General features: G+C 47.5%; 1 protein-coding gene across 1 annotated transcript; it reads right to left on the bottom strand.

The window, feature by feature from the left end:
- Nucleotides 1–236: 236 nt before the first annotated feature.
- Nucleotides 237–24,617, bottom strand: LOC120677638 (DNA polymerase I A, chloroplastic-like). Its single transcript, XM_039958802.1, has 13 exons — nucleotides 24,377–24,617; nucleotides 23,224–23,977; nucleotides 22,571–22,771; nucleotides 19,479–20,146; nucleotides 18,211–18,628; nucleotides 17,546–17,641; nucleotides 17,017–17,109; nucleotides 16,734–16,928; nucleotides 15,588–15,680; nucleotides 14,947–15,150; nucleotides 14,774–14,863; nucleotides 13,989–14,599; nucleotides 237–1,401 (listed from the first exon to the last, which is right to left on the bottom strand). The coding sequence occupies exons 1-12, from the start codon at nucleotides 24,523–24,525 to the stop codon at nucleotides 14,438–14,440; spliced, it is 3,123 nt and encodes a 1,040-aa protein (XP_039814736.1). The 5' UTR covers nucleotides 24,526–24,617; the 3' UTR covers nucleotides 237–1,401; nucleotides 13,989–14,437.
- Nucleotides 24,618–25,035: the final 418 nt, after the last annotated feature.

The raw sequence follows: 25,035 nt of genomic DNA on the forward strand, positions 1-25,035 counted from the left end.
AGTTGCTTGCTAGCTCTTGCAATAAGGCCCTTGCTTTGCAAGCTAGTTTCTATCTAATGCACTATTGAAATAATGTATTGGTCCCCCCATGCTTTTGTGGTGTGGTTTCGCATCTCTCCCTGCGTGGAGAGGAGTTGTCATTCTCGAGTTGTTGTTCATCAACACTGGTGATGATCTTCAGTTGTTTGCACTTGTTTTTACGGCCAACGGCACTCATCAGAGCTCTAGCCAAAACATGGAACGTCGATCACGTTGAACTATATGTACCATAAAAAGCCTTTACACAATCAAGTAATTTATGGTGGAGACCAGCAGGTATTAGAAACAGCTATGCAATAATGCTGGAGATAGTTTTTACAGTCCAAAGATGCAAAACTAGATTTTTACGGTGACTCATTGGAGGTCCGGCAGAGGCATCGCCTGGAGCGCTGAATATTATTCAAATTCCACGTTACTGTCACCAACGAAACACTACTTTTTACTTGCAGACTCTCCACTTTATACTCAATCCGGATACGAACAAGGCAGTCCGTAATACACACTTGCATACACCAAAAAAAATTTCCCTGCCAGGATCCACACAAAACTCAAACATAGCTTTTTACTTCCATGGATTTCACTTTATACTCCATCTAAATATTTTCAAGATAACTTTGGAGTTGCTGACAGGAACGCCGCACAACGATACGTTCATGGCGCCCTTTTTACTGGTCAATCAGTGCTTTTTCTCTCACCGCAGAGCTGGTGGCCACCGGCGCGAGGAGCTGGATCTCGTACCACGGCGCCGGGTTCATGAGGAAGAAGACCGAGTCCAGCCACCTGTGCCCCCGCACCGTCGAGCCGTGGAACATGGCGCCGCCGATGCGGACGGCCGTCGGCGTGACCTCGCCGGCGATCTCCGCGAACAGCGGGCTGAACCACAGCAGGTACGGCTCCCGGCACGTCGTGCCCTCCCGGGCGGACCGAGATCATCAGGTGCAGTCCCTATAGTGACCGCAACTTTGGCAGTCGGACAATCCTGAGCGTCAGTCCCTCTGCAGACTGCAGCAGCGGCGTTGCCGGTTAACGCAGCCTTCTCTGGCGTGGACACGACGCGGCGCTCCTGGCACAGCTGCAGAAACACCGGTTGCCGATCACCGCCGGCCACGCCCGAGCACAGCCCGACGTCGACGATCCGGTGACGAACGGCTCCGCCAGGAGCCTCGCCGGCGTGGCGCGCCAGGGCCCGGAACGCGCTTTGATGTGCTGATGTTAGACCTTTTACTTCCAAGAACAAAGGGTTGGACACCTCTGAGCAGTATCAATATCAGGAAGAAGGCAGGTGTCCCTTGATGCATTCTGTGCCTACTCTTTATCACTTTATCCATTGCTAACTAAACTGCATCCTATGTATAGCTTTACCTTTTTTTTTTGAACCGAAAACAGCGAGCCCGCTGTTAAAATTTTATTGAAAGAAAGGGTATTTACAAGACAAAACAAGGAGCAGCTAAAGAGAATGAACAACTATACAGAACAAAACAAAACAGAATAAAAGCCGAAACGCCTAGTTCAAGCTGTTAGACCAAGCTAAGAAGGGAGATTTCAGAGAAGCTTTCTTTTTTCGAGAATACGCAGGAGAGCTGCATATCATTGCATTAAGAAGAAAAAGATTGTTAAAAGCTTACAACGCGGGCCAAAAGGGGTGCACGCACACCTCAACCGAACTGACTATACGGCTCTAGGAAACAACCGAAACACCCGACAGAAACGGGCAACTAGCTAACTAGAGGTGACGCTCCCCCTAAAGACAACTGCTGGGGCCAGCCGATCGCAGCAAGTTTCATCGCACCGGCCTGAATCCAATTGCTTCCCTCGGCGATGATGTCAGACAACAAACGATTTGGGGTCCGCTCGGTGTAGTTAAACACCCTGGCATTCCGCTCTTTCCACACCATCCAAGAGACGAGCATCACAGCTGTATCTAGTCCCTTCTTCTGTTCGTTGGACAAGTCTTGGCGCAAGGTAAGCCACCACTCCAGGAAGCAATCTACAACAGGCGGAGGGTTTTGGTAACCGAGCGCAGTGAACAGGGAGTGCCAAACCTGCTTGGTGAAACTGCAGGTGCAGAGGAGATGATCGGCAGTCTCGACTTCTTGGTCACACAAACGGCAGTCTGTATCCGTAGTTAGCCCACGACGATGCCTGCGGTCCGCTGTCCAAATACGACCTTTGACTGCCAGCCAAGTAAAAAATTTAACTTTCATGGGCGCCCAGGCCTTCCAAATCGGTGTTGCTCCCTTGAACTGAATTCTCCCATGGAAGAAAGCCTGATAGGCGGACCTAGCTGAATAGGTGGCATCTGTGGTCCATTTCCAGCGGATAGTATCCTCCACGCCCTGCCTCAAATGCACGCCTTCCATAGCCTCCCATAACTGTAGGTATTCAGAGATAGCTTGAATGGTTAGCGTGCCTGTAATGTCTTGGATCCAAGTCTTTTCGACCATAGCAGTGGCGACTGTTCTTGTCTTCCGCATCTTCGGTTTAATGAGCTTGCAGAGTTCAGGTGCTAGCAGGCATGGAGACTTCTGGCCAAGCCAATGATCGGACCAGAAAAGGGCTAGATTGCCACCCCCCAACTCAAAGACTGTGGATGCATTGAACATCGCCTGCACGACTGTATCTTTGCCGAAGTCCAATTCCAAGTTCTTCCAGGGTCTGTTAGTGTCTGTACGCCAAAGCCACCTCAAACGCAGAGCATAAGCAGCTAAGCGAAGATCCACCACGCCCAAACCTCCAAACTCAGCTGGCTGACAAACGAAAGGCCAAGCCACCAAGCATTGCCCGCCATTAGCTTTCTTTTTTCCAGACCAAAGAAAGCTCCGTCGCCTTTTGTCGATTTCCTGGAACACCCAGTCAGGCACCTTGAGAGAAATCAGTGTGTGCACACATGCAGCAGACATTGTGACTTTCACCAAGATTAATCTCCCCGCTTTATTCAGAAGTGAAGCCTTCCAGGTTGGGATATAAGCTGCCACACGGTCGACCAGTGGCTGAAGATGAGCCTTTCGCAGACGTCCCACTGTTAGTGGTAGCCCAAGGTATTTTACAGGAAAATCAGCAATCTCAGCCGGTAGCAATTGGCCAGCAAGGGCGACTTCACTGTCACTGCAAGCAACTGGCGCAATCAAACTTTTCTGTAAGTTTGTGAGTAAACCAGAGGCGTCTCCAAACAGTGCCAGTATCTCCTTAGTGGTGATCAAGTCTTGGGCCGCCGGTGACACAAATAGCACGACATCATCAGCATAAAGGGAGCACTGATGCTGGATGACATGGCTAGTAGGTGGAGACAGAACACCCAATGATGCCGCTCGCATGAAGAGACGCTGTAGCATTTCCATCACCAGTATGAAAAGCATCGGCGATAGCGGGTCACCTTGACGAAGGCCCCTTGCATTGCAGATTAATCTTCCTGAAACACCGTTCAGGAGCACCCTAGTTGAAGCAGTGGAGATGAGTGATGCAATCCAGTCTCGCCAGCGTGTGCCAAAGCCAAGAGCTTGTAGCACCTGCAGCAGGAATGGCCAGGGCACAGTGTCGAACGCTTTAGAGATATCCAGCTTGAGAAGGAGCGCCGGTTTCCTTTTCCTGTGCAAAAGCCTAGCAGCTTGCTCCACAAACTTGAAGTTGTCATGGATTGAGCGCTTCTTGATGAACGCACTTTGATTCACTCCAACCAGGTTGTCCAGTTCCGGTGCCAGGCGATTGGCTAAGCATTTAGCAACCAATTTCCCAAAACTGTGTATCAGACTAATAGGCCGGTAATCACTCGGCCGTTTCGGATCTTGGCATTTTGGCAGCAGCGTGATAAGTGCTCCGTTCAGTCGCTGCAGTTGCATTCGGTTGGTGAGGTAGAATGATCCAAACGCAGCCAAAATATCAGCCTTGATGATAGGCCAAGCCGACTTGTAGAATTCGGCCGTGAACCCATCCGGCCCCGGCGACTTGTCCGGCGGAAGGGCTTTGATTGTTGCCCACACCTCCTCTTCTGAGAAGGGATACTCCAAATGCTCAAGGTTGGCTGCCTGAATACCTAAAGCCTGGAGATCAATAGTGAAGCTCCGATCTGGCGCCGCGCCAAGGATTGCGGAAAAATGCCGATGAAGCATGTCGGCCTTCTCGTCATGCGTCAGTGCCGTCCCAGAGTCATCCTCAAGCTTGGAAATAAATTTCCTCTTGGTTCTATAGCTCGAGTGCAGGTGAAAAAACTTTGTGTTTGCATCTCCCTCTCGGAGGTATGTGATCCTGGAACGTAGCCTTGCTATGGTCCGCTCCAGAGAAGCAAGGCCCAGACACTTGCATTTCATCTCCTTTCGCAGCAGGTGCTCATCTGGAGATAGCTGACGTCGATCTTGTGCTCTATCAAACTGAAGCACCACCTCCTTTGCGACGAGTAGTTGGAGTTTTATTTGCCCAATGCGTCGCTGGCTCCAGCTTTGGAGTTCCTTGGCCGTGTTTTTCAGCAACGTATCAACTCTTTGAAATGGGTCTGTGATGTTGTCAGGGCACTGCCAGCCCCGCTCGATGGCCTCTAGATAACCTGGGATTTTGAGCCAGAAGTTCTCAGTCTTTGAGCTTGGAGAATGCATTCTTCTTTGAAATTTCTTTTCCAGTTGATTATACTTGCTGGGCTATTTTCGAAGATCAGATTGTTTCTCTGTTTCCACATGTGCCAAGTTGCAATGATGAGGACTTCCATGAAGAAAATGCTACTGAAATTTTGCCTAGCCAATTCCATCATTTGGAAGAAAGGGACATCCATCTGCCACTGAATCCCAATAGTTCGCCAGCATTCCAAAGCAAAAGGACAGCTAAAGAATAAGTGGAAGGCTGTTTCTTCTCTCTGAGTTGTGCACAGGACACAATTATAATTGTTACCTTCAAGTTTGTATCTTTTCCTTTTTAGCATATTTCGAGTATTGAGTCTGTCCATTAAGAGTAACCATGAGAATACTCTTAATTTGTTGCAACATTTGGATTTCCAAATCCATAGAAATGGTTTTGGGGGCTGTATTTCCTTGTGAAGGTACTTGTAGTAATTCTTGGCTGTGTATTGTGATGATCCCCAAATGTATTGCCATTGGTCCTTGTCTTCCTGTCTAATTTGAATGCTCTGTATAATTTCTTGGAGTTTTTGGTATTCCTCATATGCTTGTTCTGATAGTGGTAGATGAAAGTGGGATGCGAAATCTGTTGCTGCAAAGAAATCGGCCACTGAAATCTTTTGATTTTTCGCAAAGGTGAAAAGCCTTGGGAGCTTTTCTTGAAGAAAGAGATCATTCCAGACATCCAACCAGAATAACACAGTGGTACCATTACCAACTGTGCAGCTGGCAATTCATCTAAATTTATCACATAGGTGAAGAAGATCTTTCCACCAGGAGCCCTTGTCAGCAGAAGCATGAGGAATATGGCCTTGCGAATAGTGTGAGTGCCAGATCATGTTTACCCATGGTATATCTTTCCTGTTGTAGAACTTATCAAGATGTTTTAGTAACAGAGCTTCATTTTGGGACTAGAGGTCAACCACTCCCAAACCACCTTTATCCTTGGGTTTAGCCACCTTTGGCCATGCTGCTAATGACTTGCCTTTTGCATTGGCATCAGATCCCCTCCACAGACAATGTCTTCTAGCTCTATCAATGAAGTCCATAACAGCGATTGGAATCTTTAAGCTACACATTGCATAGGTTGGCAATGATGAAAGAATAGAGTTTACCAGCTGAAGTCTTCCAGCTTGTGTTAAGAAGGCAGAGTTTGATGTCAATCTTCTTTCTGTCTTATCCATGAGTGGCATGTAATCTTGTATCTTAGGTTTGGTTGTTCCCATGGGTAGACCAAGGTATGCGAATGGGAGGGTCCCCAATTGACATCCAAAAGTATTTGAGAGGATAACAGCTTGCTCTTGGGAAAGATTTAGGGGGATCATCTGGGACTTTGAGTAATTCACTTTTAAACCAGTCGACTCAGTGAAGGATTGTAGCAGACCTTTTAAACAGAAGAGTTCCCTCTGGCTTGCCTTCGTTACAAGTATAGCGCCATCGGCATACTGTATAATTGGAAAATAATTGCTAGGGTCTGCACTGATGGGAAGAGAGAAAATACATTCATTGTGAGCTTTATTGACAATGCATTGCAGAAGGTCAGCCGCCAAAACAAACAATAGAGGTGATAATGGGTCTCCTTGTCTCACTCCTCTCATGCACTGAAATTGTTTTCCAGGTACTCCATTTAGCAGCACTGAAGTGGATCCACTGCTAATATTCTCTGCACCCAATTAATCCCTGTGGAGTTAAAACCTATTTTCTCCATCATGTTCAAGATTGTATTATGTTCGATAGTGTCAAAGGCCTTTTCAAAATCCAACTTTAGGATGACGAATTCTTTTTTTGACTACTGGCATTGATGTATGTATTCAAAGGCCCAAGCTAGGCAGTCTTGGATTGATCTGGATTTTATGAAACCATATTGGTTTTTATGGATGAGAGGTATGATTAGAGCTTGTAGCATATCTGCCATTAACTTTGTTATCAACTTGAGCACTGAGTTCAGGAGTGAGATTGGTCTAAAGTCGTTAGGAGTGACAGGGTTGCTGTTTTTAGGAATGAGTGTGATGAAGGAGTTGTTGATGGCTTGTAGGCTTACTGTTCCTGAGAAAAATCATGGCAAAGCTGATATATATCCTCTCTGATGATGTGCCAGCATTTTTTGAAGAACATACCATTGAAACCGTCAGGTCCAGGGGCTTTATCAACTGGCATTTGCTTTACAACATTATCAATTTCTTCTTTGGTAAAAGGTGCTGAAATCTGGTCCAATCCCTCATGGTTCACAACCAGGTCATCAAGATTGTATTGCATTTCTGGATTGATTGAGTTTCCCATTCTTGCTCTGAAATTCTCCAACAAGAGGGCTGCTTTTTCAAAGTGGTCATGAATAATCCTTCCATCCTGGGTTTCTAGGCTTGTGATGGTATTTTGCCTATATCTTTCTGTTGCTGCAGCATGAAAAAAACTTTGTGATCTTGTCCATCTGTTGGTGTATGTGTGAGTGGCTTTATGGCCCATGTATAGAAGCCCATCTAGAGGCCCATGTATAGGTTCCATATTACCCACCCTTCTAGGGTTTGGAGGAATACACACAATTATTCTCTCCTTCATGGTATCTAGCCTACCTCTCCCTCCCTCCCTCTAGCCGCCGGCACCACCAGCCGCCGGCGCCAAGGCCGGCCGGCCACCGGTGCCGCCGCTGCCCCTCTCCTCCTTCCCTCCCCTCCCCTATTCCTCTCCCTCCTCCTCTGCTCCCACTCGGGCGGATCGGGGCGCCTGGGCCGCCGGCGCCTGGGCCGCCGGCGCCCGGCCGCCGCCCGGCTTTCCCACCGCCGGCGCTCCTCCTCTCCCGCCCTGGTCCTCCCCGGCCGCTGCGCTGGTCCTTCTCGAGGCCGCGGACGCCGCCGCGGGCGCTGCGGCCTCCTCTGCTCTAGGCGCTGCGGACGCCACGGGCGCCGCCGCCGCGGACGCCGCCCCCACTGGCGCTGCGGCCGCCGCCGCCCACCGCGCCGCCGTCGCGTCCGGCAAGCAGCCTGCCGCTGACGCCATTCTCAGTGGGCAGCAGGCCGACACCGCTCTCGCCGCAGCCCTCCTCGCCGCCAAGCCGGAGGCTTCGGCGGCTCAGGAGCGGGTCCGCGTGGCTGCCCTCTGTAGCGAAAATGGCCTCTCATGCCATATTTCAATATAATGTTTTGGTGATTGATATAGACAACACAACACTTGGACTAATATGATTGTTAAGATAACCATTCTCAGGCTTTTAGGTTCAAGTGATGACAAAGAGAAGATAGGCGTAGCTAGGAGCCGCCCCTCGCGGGTCTCAGGGCAGCGCCCTGAAACCTCTTCGGTCCAAAGGATTCGAAGATTGAAGAGACTGTGAAGAAACCAAGTCAAAACAATCAAGACAGAGATATTTTAGTATCACCGGTTGAACCGACGCTAAGAAAATTACATACGTCGGTGCATTGACTTGGAGCACGTCTGGGAAGTTTGGTAACACTGGTTGAACCGACGCCAGGAAAGTTGAATACATCGGTGCAATGAACTCAGCAGCTGAGGCAAAATCTATACACCGGATGAACCGACGCTAGATATTGGTGAACGTCGGTGCAGTTGTCTAGAGAGTTAGTTTTTCAGCAACTACACTCACCGGTTAAACCGACGCTGCATCGGTTGATTACGTTGGTCGATTGAGGTAGCCGTTGAAGTATAACGGTTAGTTGGAAAATGCACTCACCGGTTAAACCGGTGATGACAAAAACGGGAGCATCGGTTTAACCGGTGATAGCGTTTTTTGTCAGCCTTTTTCCAACGGCTAGTTTGGGGGTGTGTGGGCTATATATATGCCACCCCACGGCTCATTTGAGGCTGCTGGAGACCTTGGAAGCATAGAAGAATTAAAGATCCTCTCCAACCATCTTAGAGCATCATTGTACATCATATAGACTTAAGCACACTTGTGAGAGTGCTTAGTGCTTGTTTAGGCTTAGTTCTTGAGAAAGCAAGCTTGAGAGAAGTCTTGCTGCGGCAAACAATCCTTGTGATCTATCGTGTGACCCTCCGACTTGGTGTGGAGTGGCAACGACACTTTGTGCGGGGGAAGAGGAGACCCCCTCCTTGGTGGAGAAGCTCCGTAGTGGATTTCAGCTGGGTGACTGAGAGAGACGGTGGCGGTGCACGAGACTTGGTGTCTTGTGGGCACTTGCCTTTGCTTGCCGGCATCGCCTTGGTGGCGTAGTGCAAGACGGTGATCGGAAGAGCCTCGGTGTCCCGTGGACGTAGGCGTTTGTGCCGAACCACGTTACTTGACCCTGTCTACTCGGGAGTTTGCATCCCTCTTGCACTTACCTCTTTACTTACCTTATTACGTTTCCGCATTTACTTTATCTTTCGTGCCTTTACTTTCCTAGTTAGTTTGTTTAGGATTGGCTATAGGTTGCAAGTATTTTGGGGTAAGTAGAGAGTAGCAAAGATAAACCTTAGTCATAACTAGCATGATAGGACGTGTTAGGTTTATCTTATGCAAGTAGTTTGAGCCCTAGGTTAAAAAGCGATTAGCGACCCTATTCACCCCCTCCCCCTCTAGGGTCAGACACCCCGGTGATCCTTACACCCTCGCTTGGGAGCGCGAGCGCGCCACGGCCGACGCCCTCGTTCTCCGGGTCGCCGAGGCGGAGGGGTCTCCTCCGGCCAGCTGCCCGTCGTCCCTGAGCACGGTGCCTCTTCCTCCTACCAGGCCCCGCCCGCTGGTTCTGGACCCCGGCACGACTATATCGACCCCATGGTCGCCCAGCTCCACCTCCAGGCCGCCGGCGTTCAGAACATCAGGCCCTGGTCACCGTACTCCTCCTACGGATGCTGGCGGGACTAGGTCCTCCTCGCCCTCCGCCGCTACGCCCTCAATGACCATGTCCTCGTCGACTCGCCGATTGAGGCGCGGGACATGGCATGGCTGCGCCTTGACAGCATCGCCATGTCTTGGATCTTTGGGACCATCTCCCTAGATCTTCAGGACCCACGGCGGCACTGCCCGATAGGCCTGGCTGGCGTTCGAGGGGCAGTTCCTCAGCAACGCCGAGTTCCGCGCTCTCTAGCTCGACGCTAGCTTCCGCACCTTCGAGCAAGGGGACCTCTCCGTTGGTGAGTTCTGCCGGCAGATGAAGGGCATGGCTGATGCTCTTCACGACCTTGGGTGTCCAGTGTTCGATCGGGTCTTGGTGCTCAATGTCGTGCGCGGTCTGAGCAACACCTATGACCACCTGAAGACATGGATCACCCGCTAGAGGCCCTTCCCTCCTTCCTGTAGGTCCGGGACGACCTCGCCCTCAAGGAGATCACCAGGGGTCTCGCGCCCGGATCGTCCTCGTCCACCCCACCGCGCTCGTTGCTGCTCCACCGGCTTCCTCCGCCGCTCCTGCCTCCTCCCTCCTTGGTGCTGCTCCCGTCGGGCAGACCGGAGGTGGGGGACGGGGTGGTGGTGGTACTGGTGGCCCTGCTTCTGGGGGTACCGGTACCGGCGGGGGCCGTCGGGGCGTGCCGACTCCGGCTCCGGCTCCGGCTCCCGCCGCTGCCCCTGGAGGTACGACCTGGCCATCCTTCAGCAACCCATGGTCAGGGCGCATCTCGATGTGGCCCTTCCAAGGTCCGGGGGGGGGGGGCTCGTCCTCAGCTCCAGCCGGCGTCCATGTTCACCGGTGCTACTCCCCTCTTCGCATCGTCCTGGACCCTGCCCGGTCAGCCCAGCCAGCAGCCGACCTGGCCTGGGGGGTGGGACCAGGCCGCTCTGGCGCAGTCCTTCAGCACCATGGGACTGACGCCGCCGGTCAGCACTAAGTGGATCGCCTACTCGGGTGTCTCCTTCCACACCACCCCAGATGCCGGTATCCTCTCTTCTGTTCGACCCCCACACCCCTCTTGTCCTTCTTCCATCATAGTTGGTGATGGGTCTTGTCCTCCTGTCACCACCGTGGGTTCTGCTCCTGGCTCTTTTCGTCTTCCCAATATCCTTGTTGCTCCTCAGATGGTTCACAACCTTCTTTCTATTCGCCAGTTTACTGCTGACAATTCTTGTTCCATTGAATTTGACTCTTCTAGTCTTACTGTGAAGGATTCGGCTTCCCGGCGTCCGCTCCTCCGATGTGACAGCTCGGGGCCCCTTTACACCCTTCGACTTTCTGCTTCCGCTGCTCCGCCTTCGACTTCTTCTTTGTCTGCTGCTTTTGCCGTGATGCCGTCTTCCACCACCTGGCACCGCCGGCTTGGTCACCCCGGCTGCGACGTTTTGGCTCAGCTCGGTCGTAGTACCGATGTTCCATGTACTAGGACCCCTGCTGAGCACCTTTGTCATGCGTGCCAGTTAGGTCGTCATGTCATACTTCCTTTTTCTTCGTCTTCTTCGCATGCTGCGCATGCCTTTGATCTTGTTCACTGTGATCTGTGGACATCTCCTGTACTCAGCATGTCGGGTTATAAATATTATCTGGTGGTGGTTGATGATTTTTCTCATTATTCTTGGACTTTTCCTTTCCGCACCAAGTCTAAGACCTTTCCCACCCTCCTCCACTTCTTTGCTTGGGTGTCCACTCAATTCGGCCTCACCATTAAGGCCGTCCAGTGTGACAACGGACGTGAGTTCGATAACTCCACCTCCCGTTCCTTCTTCCTCTCTCGGGGTGTTCAGCTGCGTATGTCTTGTCCGTATACTTCTCCTCAGAACGGTAAGGCTGAGTGGATGATTCGCACGACGAATGACGTCGTGCGCACCCTTCTGATCCAAGCCTCTCTGCCCCCGTGCTTCTGGGCTGAGAGCCTCCACACCGCCACCTACTTGCTTAACCGCCTTCCATCCACTGCTTCCCCTGCTCCCACTCCACACCACACTCTTTTCGGTACCCCTCCTCGCTACGACCACCTTCGGGTCTTCGGTTGTGCATGTTACCCTAACATCTCCGTCACTGTTTCTCACAAACTGGCGCCCCGCTCGCCTCGTTGTGTGTTTCTTGGTTACTCCCCTGACCACAAGAGGTACCGATGCTTTGACCTCACCTCTCGCCGCGTCCTGATCTCCCGACACGTCGTGTTTGACGAGTCGGATTTCCCCTACTCCACCTCCTGCACACCTTCTCCTGACCCGAGCTGGAGTCGCTGTTTTTGACTGACCCGGTGGTTCAGCCATCTTTACCTGTCTGTTCTTTCCCTGCAGGTTTTCTCGGTGCACCGACACCGCTTCCGGTGATCCCTGCAGCGCCCAGTGCGGCCCCGGTGCCCGCTGTCGCCCCACGCGCGGCCCCAGGACCTCATGTCGTGCCGTGCGCAGCCCCGGGGTCCCCTGCTGTGTCACGCACGGCCCCAGTGTCTCCCCCTGCACCTGCGCGGTACCTGCACCTCCCCTGGTGTCACGCTCAGCCGGTGCAGGTGTACCGGCGTCGTTCGGCGCCGACACCGGCGCCGCCTCCGGCTCCGGAGGCCCCTACGATGCCTACACAGGAGCCGTCGCTGCCGCCGCCGCCGCCTCCGCCACCTCGCTCTCGTGTCGAGTCGGCAGTGTACCACCCGCCAGTCATCCATAGGGATCCTCAACATATCCATCCTATGGTGACTCGGCAGATGGCGTCTCAGGCCGCGACTCTCTCCGCCACCGAGGGGGAGCCGCGGGTCTCTCTGGTACCCTCCTCTGTCCGCGACGCCCTGGCGGATCCTCACTGGCGTCGCGCGATGGACGAGGAGTACGCAGCTCTTCTTGCTAACCAGACGTGGGACCTCGTGCCGCGTTCGTCTGGTTGCAATGTGGTCACAGACAAGTGGATCTGGACGCATAAGCGTCGGGCTGACGGCACACTGGAGCGCTACAAGGCTCGCTGGGTTCTCCGGAGTTTCACCCAGCGGCCTGGTGTGGACTATGATGAGACCTTCAGTCCAGTGGTGAAGCCTGCTACTGTGCGCACGGTCCTCTCGCTTGCGCTCTCTCGCTCTTGGCCTGTGCACCAGCTGGATGTGAAGAATGCGTTTCTTCATGGCACTCTGTCAGAGACAGTCTACTGCTCTCAGCCAGCGGGATTTGTGGACTCCAGTCGTCCGGACATGGTCTGCCGGCTCAACAAGTCTCTCTATGGTCTGAAGCGGGCTCCTCGGGCTTGATATTCTCGGTTCGCCACGTTCTTGCTGACATTGGGGTCCACTGAGGCTAAGTCTGACACGTCTCTCTTCATCTACCGCCGTGGGGATGAGACTGCCTATCTACTGCTCTATGTCGATGATATTTTGCTCACAGCTTCCAGTCAGCAGTTGCTTCAGCGCGTCATCTCCTCTCTGCAGCAGGAGTTTGCTATGAAGGATCTTGGTCAGCTCCACCACTTCTTGGGCGTCACTGTTGAGCCTCGTCTGTCTGGCCTCCTCCTTCACCAGCGGCAGTATGCCCTCGATATTCTGGAGCGGGCTGGGATGACTGATTGAAAGCCCTGCTCCACCAGGGTTGTTCCTATCAGTCAATGATCTGTAGAAATTGAAATCTCCCATAAACATCCAATTTGAGTCATCTTGGATCTCTAAGTCATTAAGCCAATTAACAAACACATCTCTTTCAATTCCCTGACATGGCCCATATACACTGGTAAGCATCCATGTATCATTGTTGTGGTTGGAGGTGAATTTGATAGTTATAGCAAATCTCAGGTTGTGAATAACTTGACCAAAGAAAATTGAGCTATTCCATCCAATGAGAATTCCACCAGAATTACCTTGAGAGGGAGAGTGAGCAAACTGATCAAATCTCTTTGGTGCAAATTTTCTGATGAAAGAATGATCAAAATGTTCTCTTTTGGTTTCTTGTATACAGTATACAGCACAATTGCTCTCATCTAGTTTGAGCCGAATAGCGTTGCATTTGTCTTCAGAGTTTATTCCTCTAATGTTCCAATTAAGAACATTCCAACTTTTCTTTTTGTTAGTATTCAACATTGAAACTGAAAAGAGGAACCCTCAATCTGCTACTCCAAAGGAAAGCAGGGACAGTTGAGTTTAAGAAAGCCACCCAGAAAACAGTAGGATAGGTAGGAGCAAAACAACTTAACCAGGAAAAAGGTCTGACAGAGATAAGACAAGAAGTAAAACCAACTAGAGTTGAGCTGGAGATCACACCGGCAGTACCAACTAAGTTTAATAGACTGATACAAGATAAAAGTAGGGCATTCCCTACTACAATGGACTAAACAAATTGAACTATTCATTGGCCATTGTTGACTTCTTGCTGCCACTCCCATCATCTCGCAGCATGTTCTGATCTTCTTCACTTGCTAGGAGTAGCTTTGTGGTGACCTCCGAAGGAGAAATGCCACAAGTGTTGACAGCAATTTTCTGAATCAAATTAGTGCTTATTTCTGGGTAAGGTTCCAGGCCTTCAATTACCTAGTATTCCATATTGTCCTTGTCGCCGTAGTAGTGTCGAGATGGGATGTAGGAGTCCTGCTAGCGCTCTTTTGGGAATGGTTGGGAACTGGTCCTACTACAAACATGCTTAATGATCTACTTTAAATTGTGGGTTAATGGTTAACCTGTTGATTAGCAACCTAGGTACTAGAACCTTGAGCAGGTGGTAGTCGTGTTGTTGTCTCGAGTGTTTCCAATGAGGACTAGTTCGTGGACGACCACCCAAGACAACAGCGCAACCATGGAACCGATATGGTGGTAAGGCTTAGTTGAGTATGCGGCGTTTCCCCAATAACTGCTAGCCCGGGCGTGAGGGTTTTGTATCTGAATCGCTGGTGGCTTGAGGCATCCTATTTTGATCCACGGTTTACTGTTGTGGTGGGTGGTGTGTGCTCAGTTGTAGTCGGGGATGACAGCATCTGCTCAGACTATTTGGCAGCATACCAGTTCTTTGAACACTTGGCATCAACAACCAGGTCGACTTTCAAAATGTTGGTTCCGTAGAAAGGTTTGGACATACACTCCACCACTATAGCCTTGGCCTCCTCTGCAGATTCTGAAGGCCCTTCCAGTATCAGTTCATCATGCACCTGACATGCAAACATTGCAAAAAACCAATGTTATCCGAATGATGTTAACGAATAGTTATCTGTCAGCTTCACTTCTGTTTACATCAAACGAAACACAAATACTGGCTTGCCCATCTTTTAAGATGTAATAAAGTTGTCAATGCATTGTATTATGAAAAAGAAGAGAAGACGAACCTGCAACAAGAGCCTCCAACCAAGCTCCTTAAGGCGGGCATTCCTTTCGATCTCAAGCATGGCACACATAGCAACATCTGCTGCACTTCCCTGACGATCAGAGATACCACACTGAAGGTTAAGTTTTAGAAGCAATGAAGCATAAACATTGAGCCACAATTAGTAATCAGTACCTGCACTGGTGCATTTATAGCAGCACGCTCTCGTTTACCAGGATCAATCCAAGTCAAGTTAGGAAAATGGCGCGACCGCCCAAGCAAAGTGTAGACTTCGCATTTCTCGCGTGCAAGCTTCTTCTGAATTTTTTGCCAAGCGAACACTTCTTGTCTATCTCTATACCAGAGATTCAATGTATCCCTTGCCTCCTCTTTGGAAACCTGGGCCACAACTCTGGAGCTTGTTATGACACCTTTTTGAAAAGATCTTTTGTACCATACAGGGAACAAACATGAAGGGAAAGATATCTAGGATACCCTGCATAAGAATTGAATTGACAATTACCAGTACCTAACATGCTAGAAATTTAAATAGAGATAATATGACATGTATCTCACAAATTGGCAAAAAAAAAAGGAAAGGAAAGAGATTAAGGAGCCTCGTTCCTTAGCAGCAGCAGGACTCAGATCAAGTCATGAAAATTGCCATAGCACGCAACTACTGTTGCCTTGCTCGCACAGTGGTGATAAAGAATCACTAAAGTCAACTCTAAAAAGAAATGATCAATTCCTGCATACTTTGATTAGATTGCTGACCCAAAAATCCTAGTTTGAAATGCAGATCTAGGTTGGTACTTTGGTAGCAATAAGCTTCATACCTTCAAATCTTCGGATAGCCTTTCCTCTGTCTTTCCATAAGCAATGGAAAAACTAAGCATTTTAGCTTTCCTCCTCTCTGCGCCAAAAGCATCCTAAAATGGAAACACTGAACTTAATTCAACTCCATAATTACCATTGGTATTTCTATTTATGTTTATCTGATTCTGTAAAAAACAATGCACATATATTTCCTTAATCGACTTCTCTCTTTTTGAAGAATCATCTTTAAAAAAACGACTACATTTATAGAAACATTATCAACATTTGGTTTTTCTAATACGTTTATTCTGAAAACATATTTAACTACTAACCTGCTGGTACTTATTACAAATCATAAATATCAGTATATTTTTGTATAGATTTCATCAAATTTTAAAAAGTTTAACTCCTTGAAAAGCGACATGTGCAGTTATTTTAGGAAGGGAATACAATATGAACATCAGGGCATGAAGCATTTAGAGAACTAAAAGTACACGCAGGAAAATTCCTGCTCAATATATAGCAATTGATGAAAAAGATGGGTGCATCTTATTTAAAATACAAACTATGCCCTTGTGTATGGAATGTACATCAGTACAAGGGTACCAGCCATTGCAGCAATTTAATACTGTTATTTAAGGTTCGATACTGAAGATGCGAGAGTTCAAAATATTTAGTACGTGATAAAAATGTTGTTCAACAACACACGCATGCAATACAATCTTGGTCTTAGCTCAAGCCTTCGAGGAATGCCTAGTGTTAGGGACTTAGGGTGTGTGGACTGTGGATCCATAATGGCAGACTCAAATTCATAAAAAAATGCAATGGAATGGTCTATCCAATAAATAATCTGGAACAACACCACTCGACAAATGAAATAGCATTCAAAAGTTCACAAATCCCAAAATCAAAAGAATGATATACATGTATCTATGTATCATTCTAAAAAATTTGGTAGGAATTTGATTGAATGAATTACAGACTACTAGCACTAAGGGATTATAATTCCAATGTAGGTACGATATATGTATATGAACAACAACAACATAGCCTGTGAGTCCCAAGCAAGTTGGGGTAGGCTAATATATATATACGAACAGTTAAAACAAATAAAAATAACTAAGAAACGCCAAAGCTATAAATAAAACTAGTAGCACTTGAAGTACCTTCAATAGCGGCACTGGAGGTTTCTCTTGACCAGGTTGAGGGTGCCACTCAAGAAGAACTTTCTTCTCATGGACAGCATCACGGATATGTTGGTACATATTCATGGCTGTCCTAGAATGGAAATCACCACCGGCCTTGAAAGCGTCCAGCATGCTTTTACAATTAGTAAGGTGGGCTAAGATCCTAAGCTCCAGCTACATTAAAACATGCCTTTAATAAGAAATTAAGATGAAAGGCCATTCAAGGACAAAAATGTTGACTATTGAGCACTATTTCACACACCTGACCATAATCTGCAACAATAAGAGAATTCCCTGGAGCTGCAACAAAAGCTTGGCGAATCTTATACCTATCCTTCTCGAAGGCAGGTATGTTCTGCAAGGGACACGTATCGAGTTTGAATGCATGGTATTGACCAAAAGAATAGGGTGGTACTTTAGCTGCAAGCACTATATACCAGATCTAAACTGTATTGCAACTAGAGTTAAACCATTTGCCAAATTTGGAGCTAAATATATTTATCCAGTGCCAGTGGTTAATGCTGAAGCCTCAGGCTATAATCAGCAGACATTAATCATAACCACATCCATCTTGTACGATGACTTTGCGAAGCAGCAACATTTACATACTAGTGAACAAAAGATGTGATGTCATCAATTATTTTATTCAAAAACAAATGTAACTACACATGTTTGTCTTTCCCTCTTCTTGTATAGTGAATTAGTGATATATCACGCACTTAATAACAAGCCAGAGAAGGCAATTTAAGAAGCTCCATATAAATCTCACATAAACAAAAGAATGTGCATACCTGTAGATTTGGTGTTCTCGCTGACAAGCGCCCTGTCTCAGTATTGATATTTAATGAACAGTGAATGCGCCCCTCCGCACATGATATATGATCTCGCTACCATGGAGTAAGGGATTTATCAGATACAAGACACATGGAAACACTTTGTAGACAAATGCAGTTAGCTAAGCATAATCAGTATGCTGACAAAAGCCAGCAGAAACACCTAGTAGCAATGTCCTCAGTCACGTTGCATGCTTGAATGTGAGCATGAAGTATCTAATTAAGCACCTTTAAAGACCTCAAAGATATCTCAAGGGGCACACCACAAATAAATGATCATGGTGGAGGGGAAAAGCACTCAATCACAAGAACTGAATTTAACAGTTATTTTGCTAAGAGCAAAATTTTAAAATTACATGATCCATATCAACAAAAACTAAAACTTGATAATCCAGATAGACACTAAATTTAGCAAACCTCATGCTTCCTCTCAACAAAAGAAGAAAAAGAGAAAAAAAAGCCCTAACAAATCAGCAAGTTCTGTGATGCATCCTCAGCATACAACAGAAGAATTTTGTGCTGGGAGCATATATAACATCAGCAAAATCCGATTTGCATTGCAGCAAATGCCAGGCATGCTGTCTCAAGGTAGGAACAATAACTAACAAGATTGGCTAGCTAACCTGCAACTTAAGAATGAAATTGGATATCGATGAACCAATAAAAGATGTTTCATGTAAAGCTGCAATTGCATGGCATGCTTCTTTTCCATTCTTTCCTCCACCGAACGCTTCATATGCTGTTCCATAAGAGGAATCTCCATCCGGGTTTTCTGAACCACTTGTATCTTCATCGTCCTCTTGGATATCATCCATTGTGTAAATATATTTTGTAGGTATTTCACCAGCCAAACTTCTCAATGCATCTGCACTGGTTTTTGGCCAGCCAATCGGGGTGAACTTATCAGTTTTCAGATCTTCAACAATACCGTAAAGTTCAATAGTATGATACTTTGACGTCTTCTTACCCTCTGTAGCAACATTTTCTTCATTTAGCACTTTAAAAGTTTTACTCTGTGGCCAAGTTTCACCAGGTCTGTGTCTGTTACGAAGGTAACAAAGTTTAACTCTTTTAGGAATTGTACAGAAACGATTTGAAAGAAAGCTTGAGTTTCCAGTTTCCTTGGACATATACGCAATCAAATTACTAGAAGATACAAAAGAAAACCAAGAACATTCAATTCACTTCTGCCTAGGATATTACAACAACAACAACAACAACAACATAGCCTTTTTTCCCAAGCAAGTTGGGGTAGGCTAGAGATGAAACCCGAAAGAAATAAGTTCAAAGTTCAGGCACATTGATAGCTAGTCTCCAAGCACTCCTATCCAAAGCTATCTCTTTAGAGATATTCCAATCCTTAAGGTCTCTCTTAACCAACTCATCCCACGTCAGTTTAGGTCTACCTCTACCCCTCTTTACATTATCGACCCGCTCAAGAACCCCATTACGCACCGGCGCCTCAGGAGGCCTTCGTTGGACATGTCCAAACCATCTCAGCCGATGCTGGATAAGTTTCTCCTCAATTGGTGCCACCCCGACCCTATCCCGAATAACCACTTCTGCCTAGGATATTACATACACAAAATGGTAAGCATGCACAAAAGGCAAAGAAAATTTTATTTTCCATTTGCCATTTTGGCTCTTGCTTATATAATAGATAAAAGTAAATTCTTATCAAGTTTCAGGCTTTGGGCCATGTGTCCTATTGTGCATGACGCCATGACTTGCGGTCAAACTAATGTCTTCTACACCAAACCACTACCATAACTTCTGGCGCCCTTTCCTAAAGATACATGAAGTGCACTGAGGAAGATACCATAGAGAAAAGGTATATGGAAACAGAGAAGGCTTTCAAACCTTAAATAAAGAAATCAGTGGAAGGCAATACCTATTTTTAATGCCACCAAAGAGAAGTTGGCGAATTTGAATAGCGCTTTTCACATTCATGTACTTGGCATCAGGACAATATTTAGATGCCCATTTCCGAAACTTATCTGCAGTTAGTTGCCGTTCAGCAATAGCAGTCTTTTCTATCTCTGAAAGATAACCACGGTCAACAAGCATGCCCTCTGTTTCCATCTTCACGAGTAGGGCACCAAAGGGTCGCCAATACTGTTCATAGAAATCGTACATGGTGCCCCTAGGATAACCATCCAAGACCCATCTCCTTGTTTCAAGCTTGCTTTTTAAGCTCTCATAAAGTCTCAATCTGCTCACTGAATCTAGAGAAGAATAACAAATCCATAACTCTCTGGCTTCCCTTTGTAACTCTTTGACTGGCTTAATAGATACAACCTTCCCTTCAGATCCATCTTTTCTAACATTTTTCCTGCCAAAGATGGTTTTCATTGACATCTTTCCAAGTTTAGGTAAATCCTCTCGAACAGTATCCATGACTCTACGGTCATTTGTAAGTCCCTCAAGTGAATATCCACAATCATTATCTCTTGATGTATCCCAAAGGTGTGCAAGATGCATTGTATCAGCATGAAACCCAGCAACTTTGATTCCATAATTCTCAATGACATGGCTATCAGAACTATAGTTATGCCAAACCTACATGATGAAGAGAACATGAATGTTGACTTCAGAAAATTCAAGAAAAACAAAGCTAAAAGTAGTTCACATGCAATTAATTTGGTATTAACCAGGTACCATTGATGCTCCTCAGATGGTCTGCTCAGGCGCACCATTGATGCTCTTCAGCAGGAGTTCTCCATGAAGGATCTCGGCCCTCTTCACCATTTCCTTGGCATGCAGGTGCAGCACACAGGTTCTGGTCTTTTTCTCTCACAGAGACAGTACATGCTTGAGATTCTTGATCGTGCTGGGATGACAGACTACAAACCTTGCACTACTCCAGTGGATGTGAATCCGAAACTCTCTGCAGATGGTCCTCCTGTGTCAGATCCTACTGATTTTCGGAGTCTTGCTGGAGCTCTTCAGTATCTCACATTCACCAGGCCTGACATCTCCTATGCGGTTCAGCAAGTCTGTTTACATATGCATGATCCCCGTGAGCCTCACCTTGCTGCTCTGAAGCGCATCCTGCGCTATGTCCGTGGCACTCTTCACATGGGCCTGCTGGTGCGCCCCTCTACTGCTCTGGATTTGGTGGTTTACTCTGATGCTGACTGGGCTGGCTGTCCTGACACTCGCAAGTCCACCTCGGGCTATGCGGTCTTCCTCGGCGACAATCTGGTCTCTTGGTCTTCGAAGCGTCAGAACACCGTCTCTCGTTCCAGTGCTGAGGCCGAGTACCGTGCTGTTGCCAATGCCGTTGCAGAGGCCTCCTGGTTACGCCAACTTTTGTCTGAGCTGCACTCTCCTTTGCGCAAGACAACATTGGTGTATTGCGACAACATCAGCGCCGTCTACATGTCTTCTAACCCCGTTCAGCATCAGCGCACCAAGCATGTGGAGATCGATCTTCACTTCGTTCGGGAGCATGTCGCCCTCGGTGATGTGCGCGTCCTTCACGTCCCCACGACGTCCCAGTTCGCCGACATCTTCACCAAGGGGCTTCCTTCGTCAGTCTTCACGGAGTTTAGATCCAGTCTAAACGTTCGGTCTACCGACGATTTGACTGCGGGGGGGGGGGGGGTGTTAGACATTGACTTGTACATGTGTGGGCCTTGTGCCAGGCGTATAGCAGCCGGCCAGGCTTGTATGGTTAGAGAGATATGAGGAGATCTTGATTGGTGCTGTTTCTATAAACCCAAGATCTCCTCATCCCTATATGTATGTAACCCAGGGTCTCAATCAATCTAATCCACTATTTCCACGCATCCTCATTCTCTTTCAACCAAAACTCGGAGACCTTGGGATTTCCCATCTGCAGGAGGTGGGATGGGCTCTCCGGATGCGTTGGTTGTGGCTGCAGAAAACTGAACCTGATAAGGCCCTGGGCGGCTTTCCAAATCCAAGTGCACCTTGCGGTCAAAGCTTTCTTTAGAGTGGCCATTGTCTCAGAGGTCGGCAATGGCAAGAACACAATTTTCTGGACCGACAGGTGGCAGCATGGCTAGAGCCTGGATCAATTAGTGCCTACTCTTTTTGGATCAGTTACAAAACAAGGAAAAAGACAGTGTAAGACAGTGTATGAAGCCATTACCGAGATGAAATGGGTGCAGGACATACAAGGTGCCATTACAGTACCTGTGTTGACAGAATATGAAGTTTTGGGATCTTCTCTTGGATTTGACTTTGCAACCTGAAGTAGATCATGATCATATATGACAATTCTCTAGTTCAGGAGTGTACTCTGCTAAATCTGCATATGAGGGATTTTTTATTGGGGCTGTACAGTTTGGGCCTTGGGAGAGAATCTGGAAGAGCTGGGCACCAGGCAAATGCAAGTTCTTCATGTTGTTAGTGGCACACAATAGGTGTTGGACTGCAGACCGTCTTGCTAAAGGAGGTCTGCCCCATCCTGAACGCTGCCGGCTTTATGATCAAGCTGAGGAAACGATTGAACATCTACTGATCTCATGTGTCTTCTCCCGGCAAGTATGGTACAGCATTCTACATAAGGTCGGCCTGCAGGACCTCTCCCCCCCAGCCTGATAACAACTCCTTTGATGGATGGTGGGCAAGCACAAATTCTGGTGTTGATGACCAGACTAAAAAAAGGCCTTAATTCCATCATCATTCTGGGAGCTTGGTCCATTTGGAATCACTGCAATCGCTGTGTGTTTGAAGGGATTCAACTGAGCCTAAATAGTGTTCTGGTTTCAGTAAAAGATGAGTTTCTCCTGTGGAGTTCGGCCGGAGATTGGAGAATATCCAATCTCCTTGCTCTAGAGCCAGCCAATGTGTGAGTTCCTCTCTAGTGGTCTCGGGTCAAGTGTGAAAAGTGAGAGTAATACACCATTAGATGTAAAAGGGTGTGTGTGGGTCTATGGGTTTCTAAACCCACTCCTTTATTCTTCTTAATATAATGAGACGCAGAGAAAAATAGAAAATAAAAAATTATTGCACCTTCTTGATGGATGGATCTTCAAAGAAAGGAGCAAACTCTATCAGGACACCCCTTCCACCATCTAGTACATCAACCCAAATGCAAGTTTTGCCATTTCCAAAATCAGCTGCCTGTACATCAGAATTTGCTGAATAGATGCTAAAGCATATTACTTCTCCATGACCAACTGGTGTCATTTTTTGGTCATCAATATCTGCTACCTGCAGAAACATTATACTCAAATAACTACACTGGAGTTCACTTTTGAGCATTGCTTGCCATCATAGAAGTAGACAATGAGCATATTAGCTCACTAAACTAAGGAAGCTGATACAGACTACAACCTTCAGCATTACATATGATATCTGACTTCAACCCATGCATTGCCTATGGCAGGTTTTGATACATTAATGAGGAGCCCCAGGATTTAAAATCTATCGCCATCAGAAGTTTCTTGTGACAACTATGGAATTGGAACGAACACTAAAGTAATTCATGACAGATGACAACTCACAGTAAAAAGATATCACTCAGCTAAACCTAATACTTACAAAAAATGGAACATTTTGTGTCTTTGTGAAACAAATGGTTTTGCCTTGATGAATAAGGATGGACAACCTGACCACTCCATAGGAGCAAATAAATCAAGCAGCCAAGCAGGGTTCCTTTTTACCTGTGTGTGACATGCATGAATAAAGCTCTTGTACTTTGTAGTGAGCAGTTTAACAATGCTCCTAGCTGACTCGATATTGTCAACTACCAAAACTCTGTCGTAGATGCTAGCAAGTGCCTTCCGTGCTTTCAAAGATTCCTCAGAGAAGGCTGCTTTAGTTGGCAAAGGTGAAACCACCTTTTTTACCACAAGTTTCTTCTCCCTTCTTTTTTTTGACCGAAGTTTCTTCTCCTTGTTGTCATCATCAAGCTCCAAAATTACCTCTGTATTAGATTTATCAAGCAAAGGATCCTCTGCTGGTGCATAGTCATGCCAAGGTGTTAGATTTATCACCTTAGAGGCTCTAGGCATGCTCAAACACTTGGGACTATCATTAACAACACTTACTGGAGCTGGCACTGATTGCACAGGCTGATTTACCATCCTATGCCCGACCAGTTGTTGATCATCACCATGTCTATTCACAGTCGATTGGGATGGTACACGCTCTCTCAGGTTCTGCAAGTAAAGGTAGTTCAAACCCCTGCGATCTTCAAAGATATCATCTTGTACATTTCCAGCCAATAGTAGAGTGCTTCGCTTATAGATGTTATTTGTGACATTGTTGGCAATTTTGAGATAGAACAGCCTCCAGGTCTCTTGAACCCATTCTTGTGCAATATTCCTCACGTTTAATTTGGGATAGAATTGAAGCTTGAAACCACTGCTTCCTAGAACTGCCAAATCTGAGCTATTCTCATAGTCCTGCTCCTGCCTGTCAGTCAAAACGATTGCCAGAGTTAGAAATCACCAAGTAACATGGAATTCCTAAGGTCCCTGAAAAATGCCAACATTTCAGAGCGTGAATAGATTGCAAGGTACAATGACAAGCGTAAGTGTACCACCACTATTAGCTGGCAGCGACGCAGCGTACAGGCAGGTGAGAACATAACAATATCATCATGTGACAGTGTGACACCGTGTGACTCTATTTACAGTGGCCAAGACATGGGGTTAATTAGTTGCAAATTAATGAAAGAAGAGAGCTCCCGAGACAGTCTAAACCACAGCGGTAGACGCAAATCCACCTAGAACAGCACAAGCATCATTCGAACAACGAACAACGAATGACGCTAAACACGAAATAATAGCGATTCGGTGCCACGGCAACTACCTCCTGCATCCGGAACTCGCCGAGGCGCGGCGGTGCAGGAAGAAGGGCGACAACGACGACAGCCATGGGGGCGCCGCCGAGCCGTGGCACCGCAGCAGGGGCCCCGGCGCCACCTGCGCCACCACCATCGACGCCACGGACCGCCTCATGCTGGACCCGGCTCCCCTCCTCCCCGCAAGGCCGCCGCCGGCCAAGTAGAAACCGAGGCAGCAGCGGAGCGCCGTCTACTCGCGGCGGCGCAGGAGCGGGCGGGAGGGCGAGCAGGTGGAGGGGACGCTCGTCCGCGGCGCGGACTGGCGGGAGGAGGACGGCGAGAGCATTAGGGCGACGGGCCGCCGGCGCGGTGCACGGAGCCGCCTCTTGTGGAGGCCCGGAGGAGTATATATATAAGGCAATATTAGGGATTTTTTTTTGAACGAACATGTTAGGGAAATTATAAGTTGATATATAATAGTGACACGCATAATGTTTATTAGTTCCTAAAAAATTTTCCTACGATACCCATCATATCGAATCTTCGACACATTCATAGAGCATTAAATGCAGTTAAAAAATAATTAATTACATAATTTAACTGTAAATGAAGATATGGATCTTTTAAACCCAATTAGTTCATAATTAGACATTAATCGTCAAATAACAATGGAAGTGCTACGGTA

This window comes from Panicum virgatum, chromosome 6N (assembly GCF_016808335.1).
Source record: "Panicum virgatum strain AP13 chromosome 6N, P.virgatum_v5, whole genome shotgun sequence".
NCBI lineage: Eukaryota > Viridiplantae > Streptophyta > Magnoliopsida > Poales > Poaceae > Panicum > Panicum virgatum.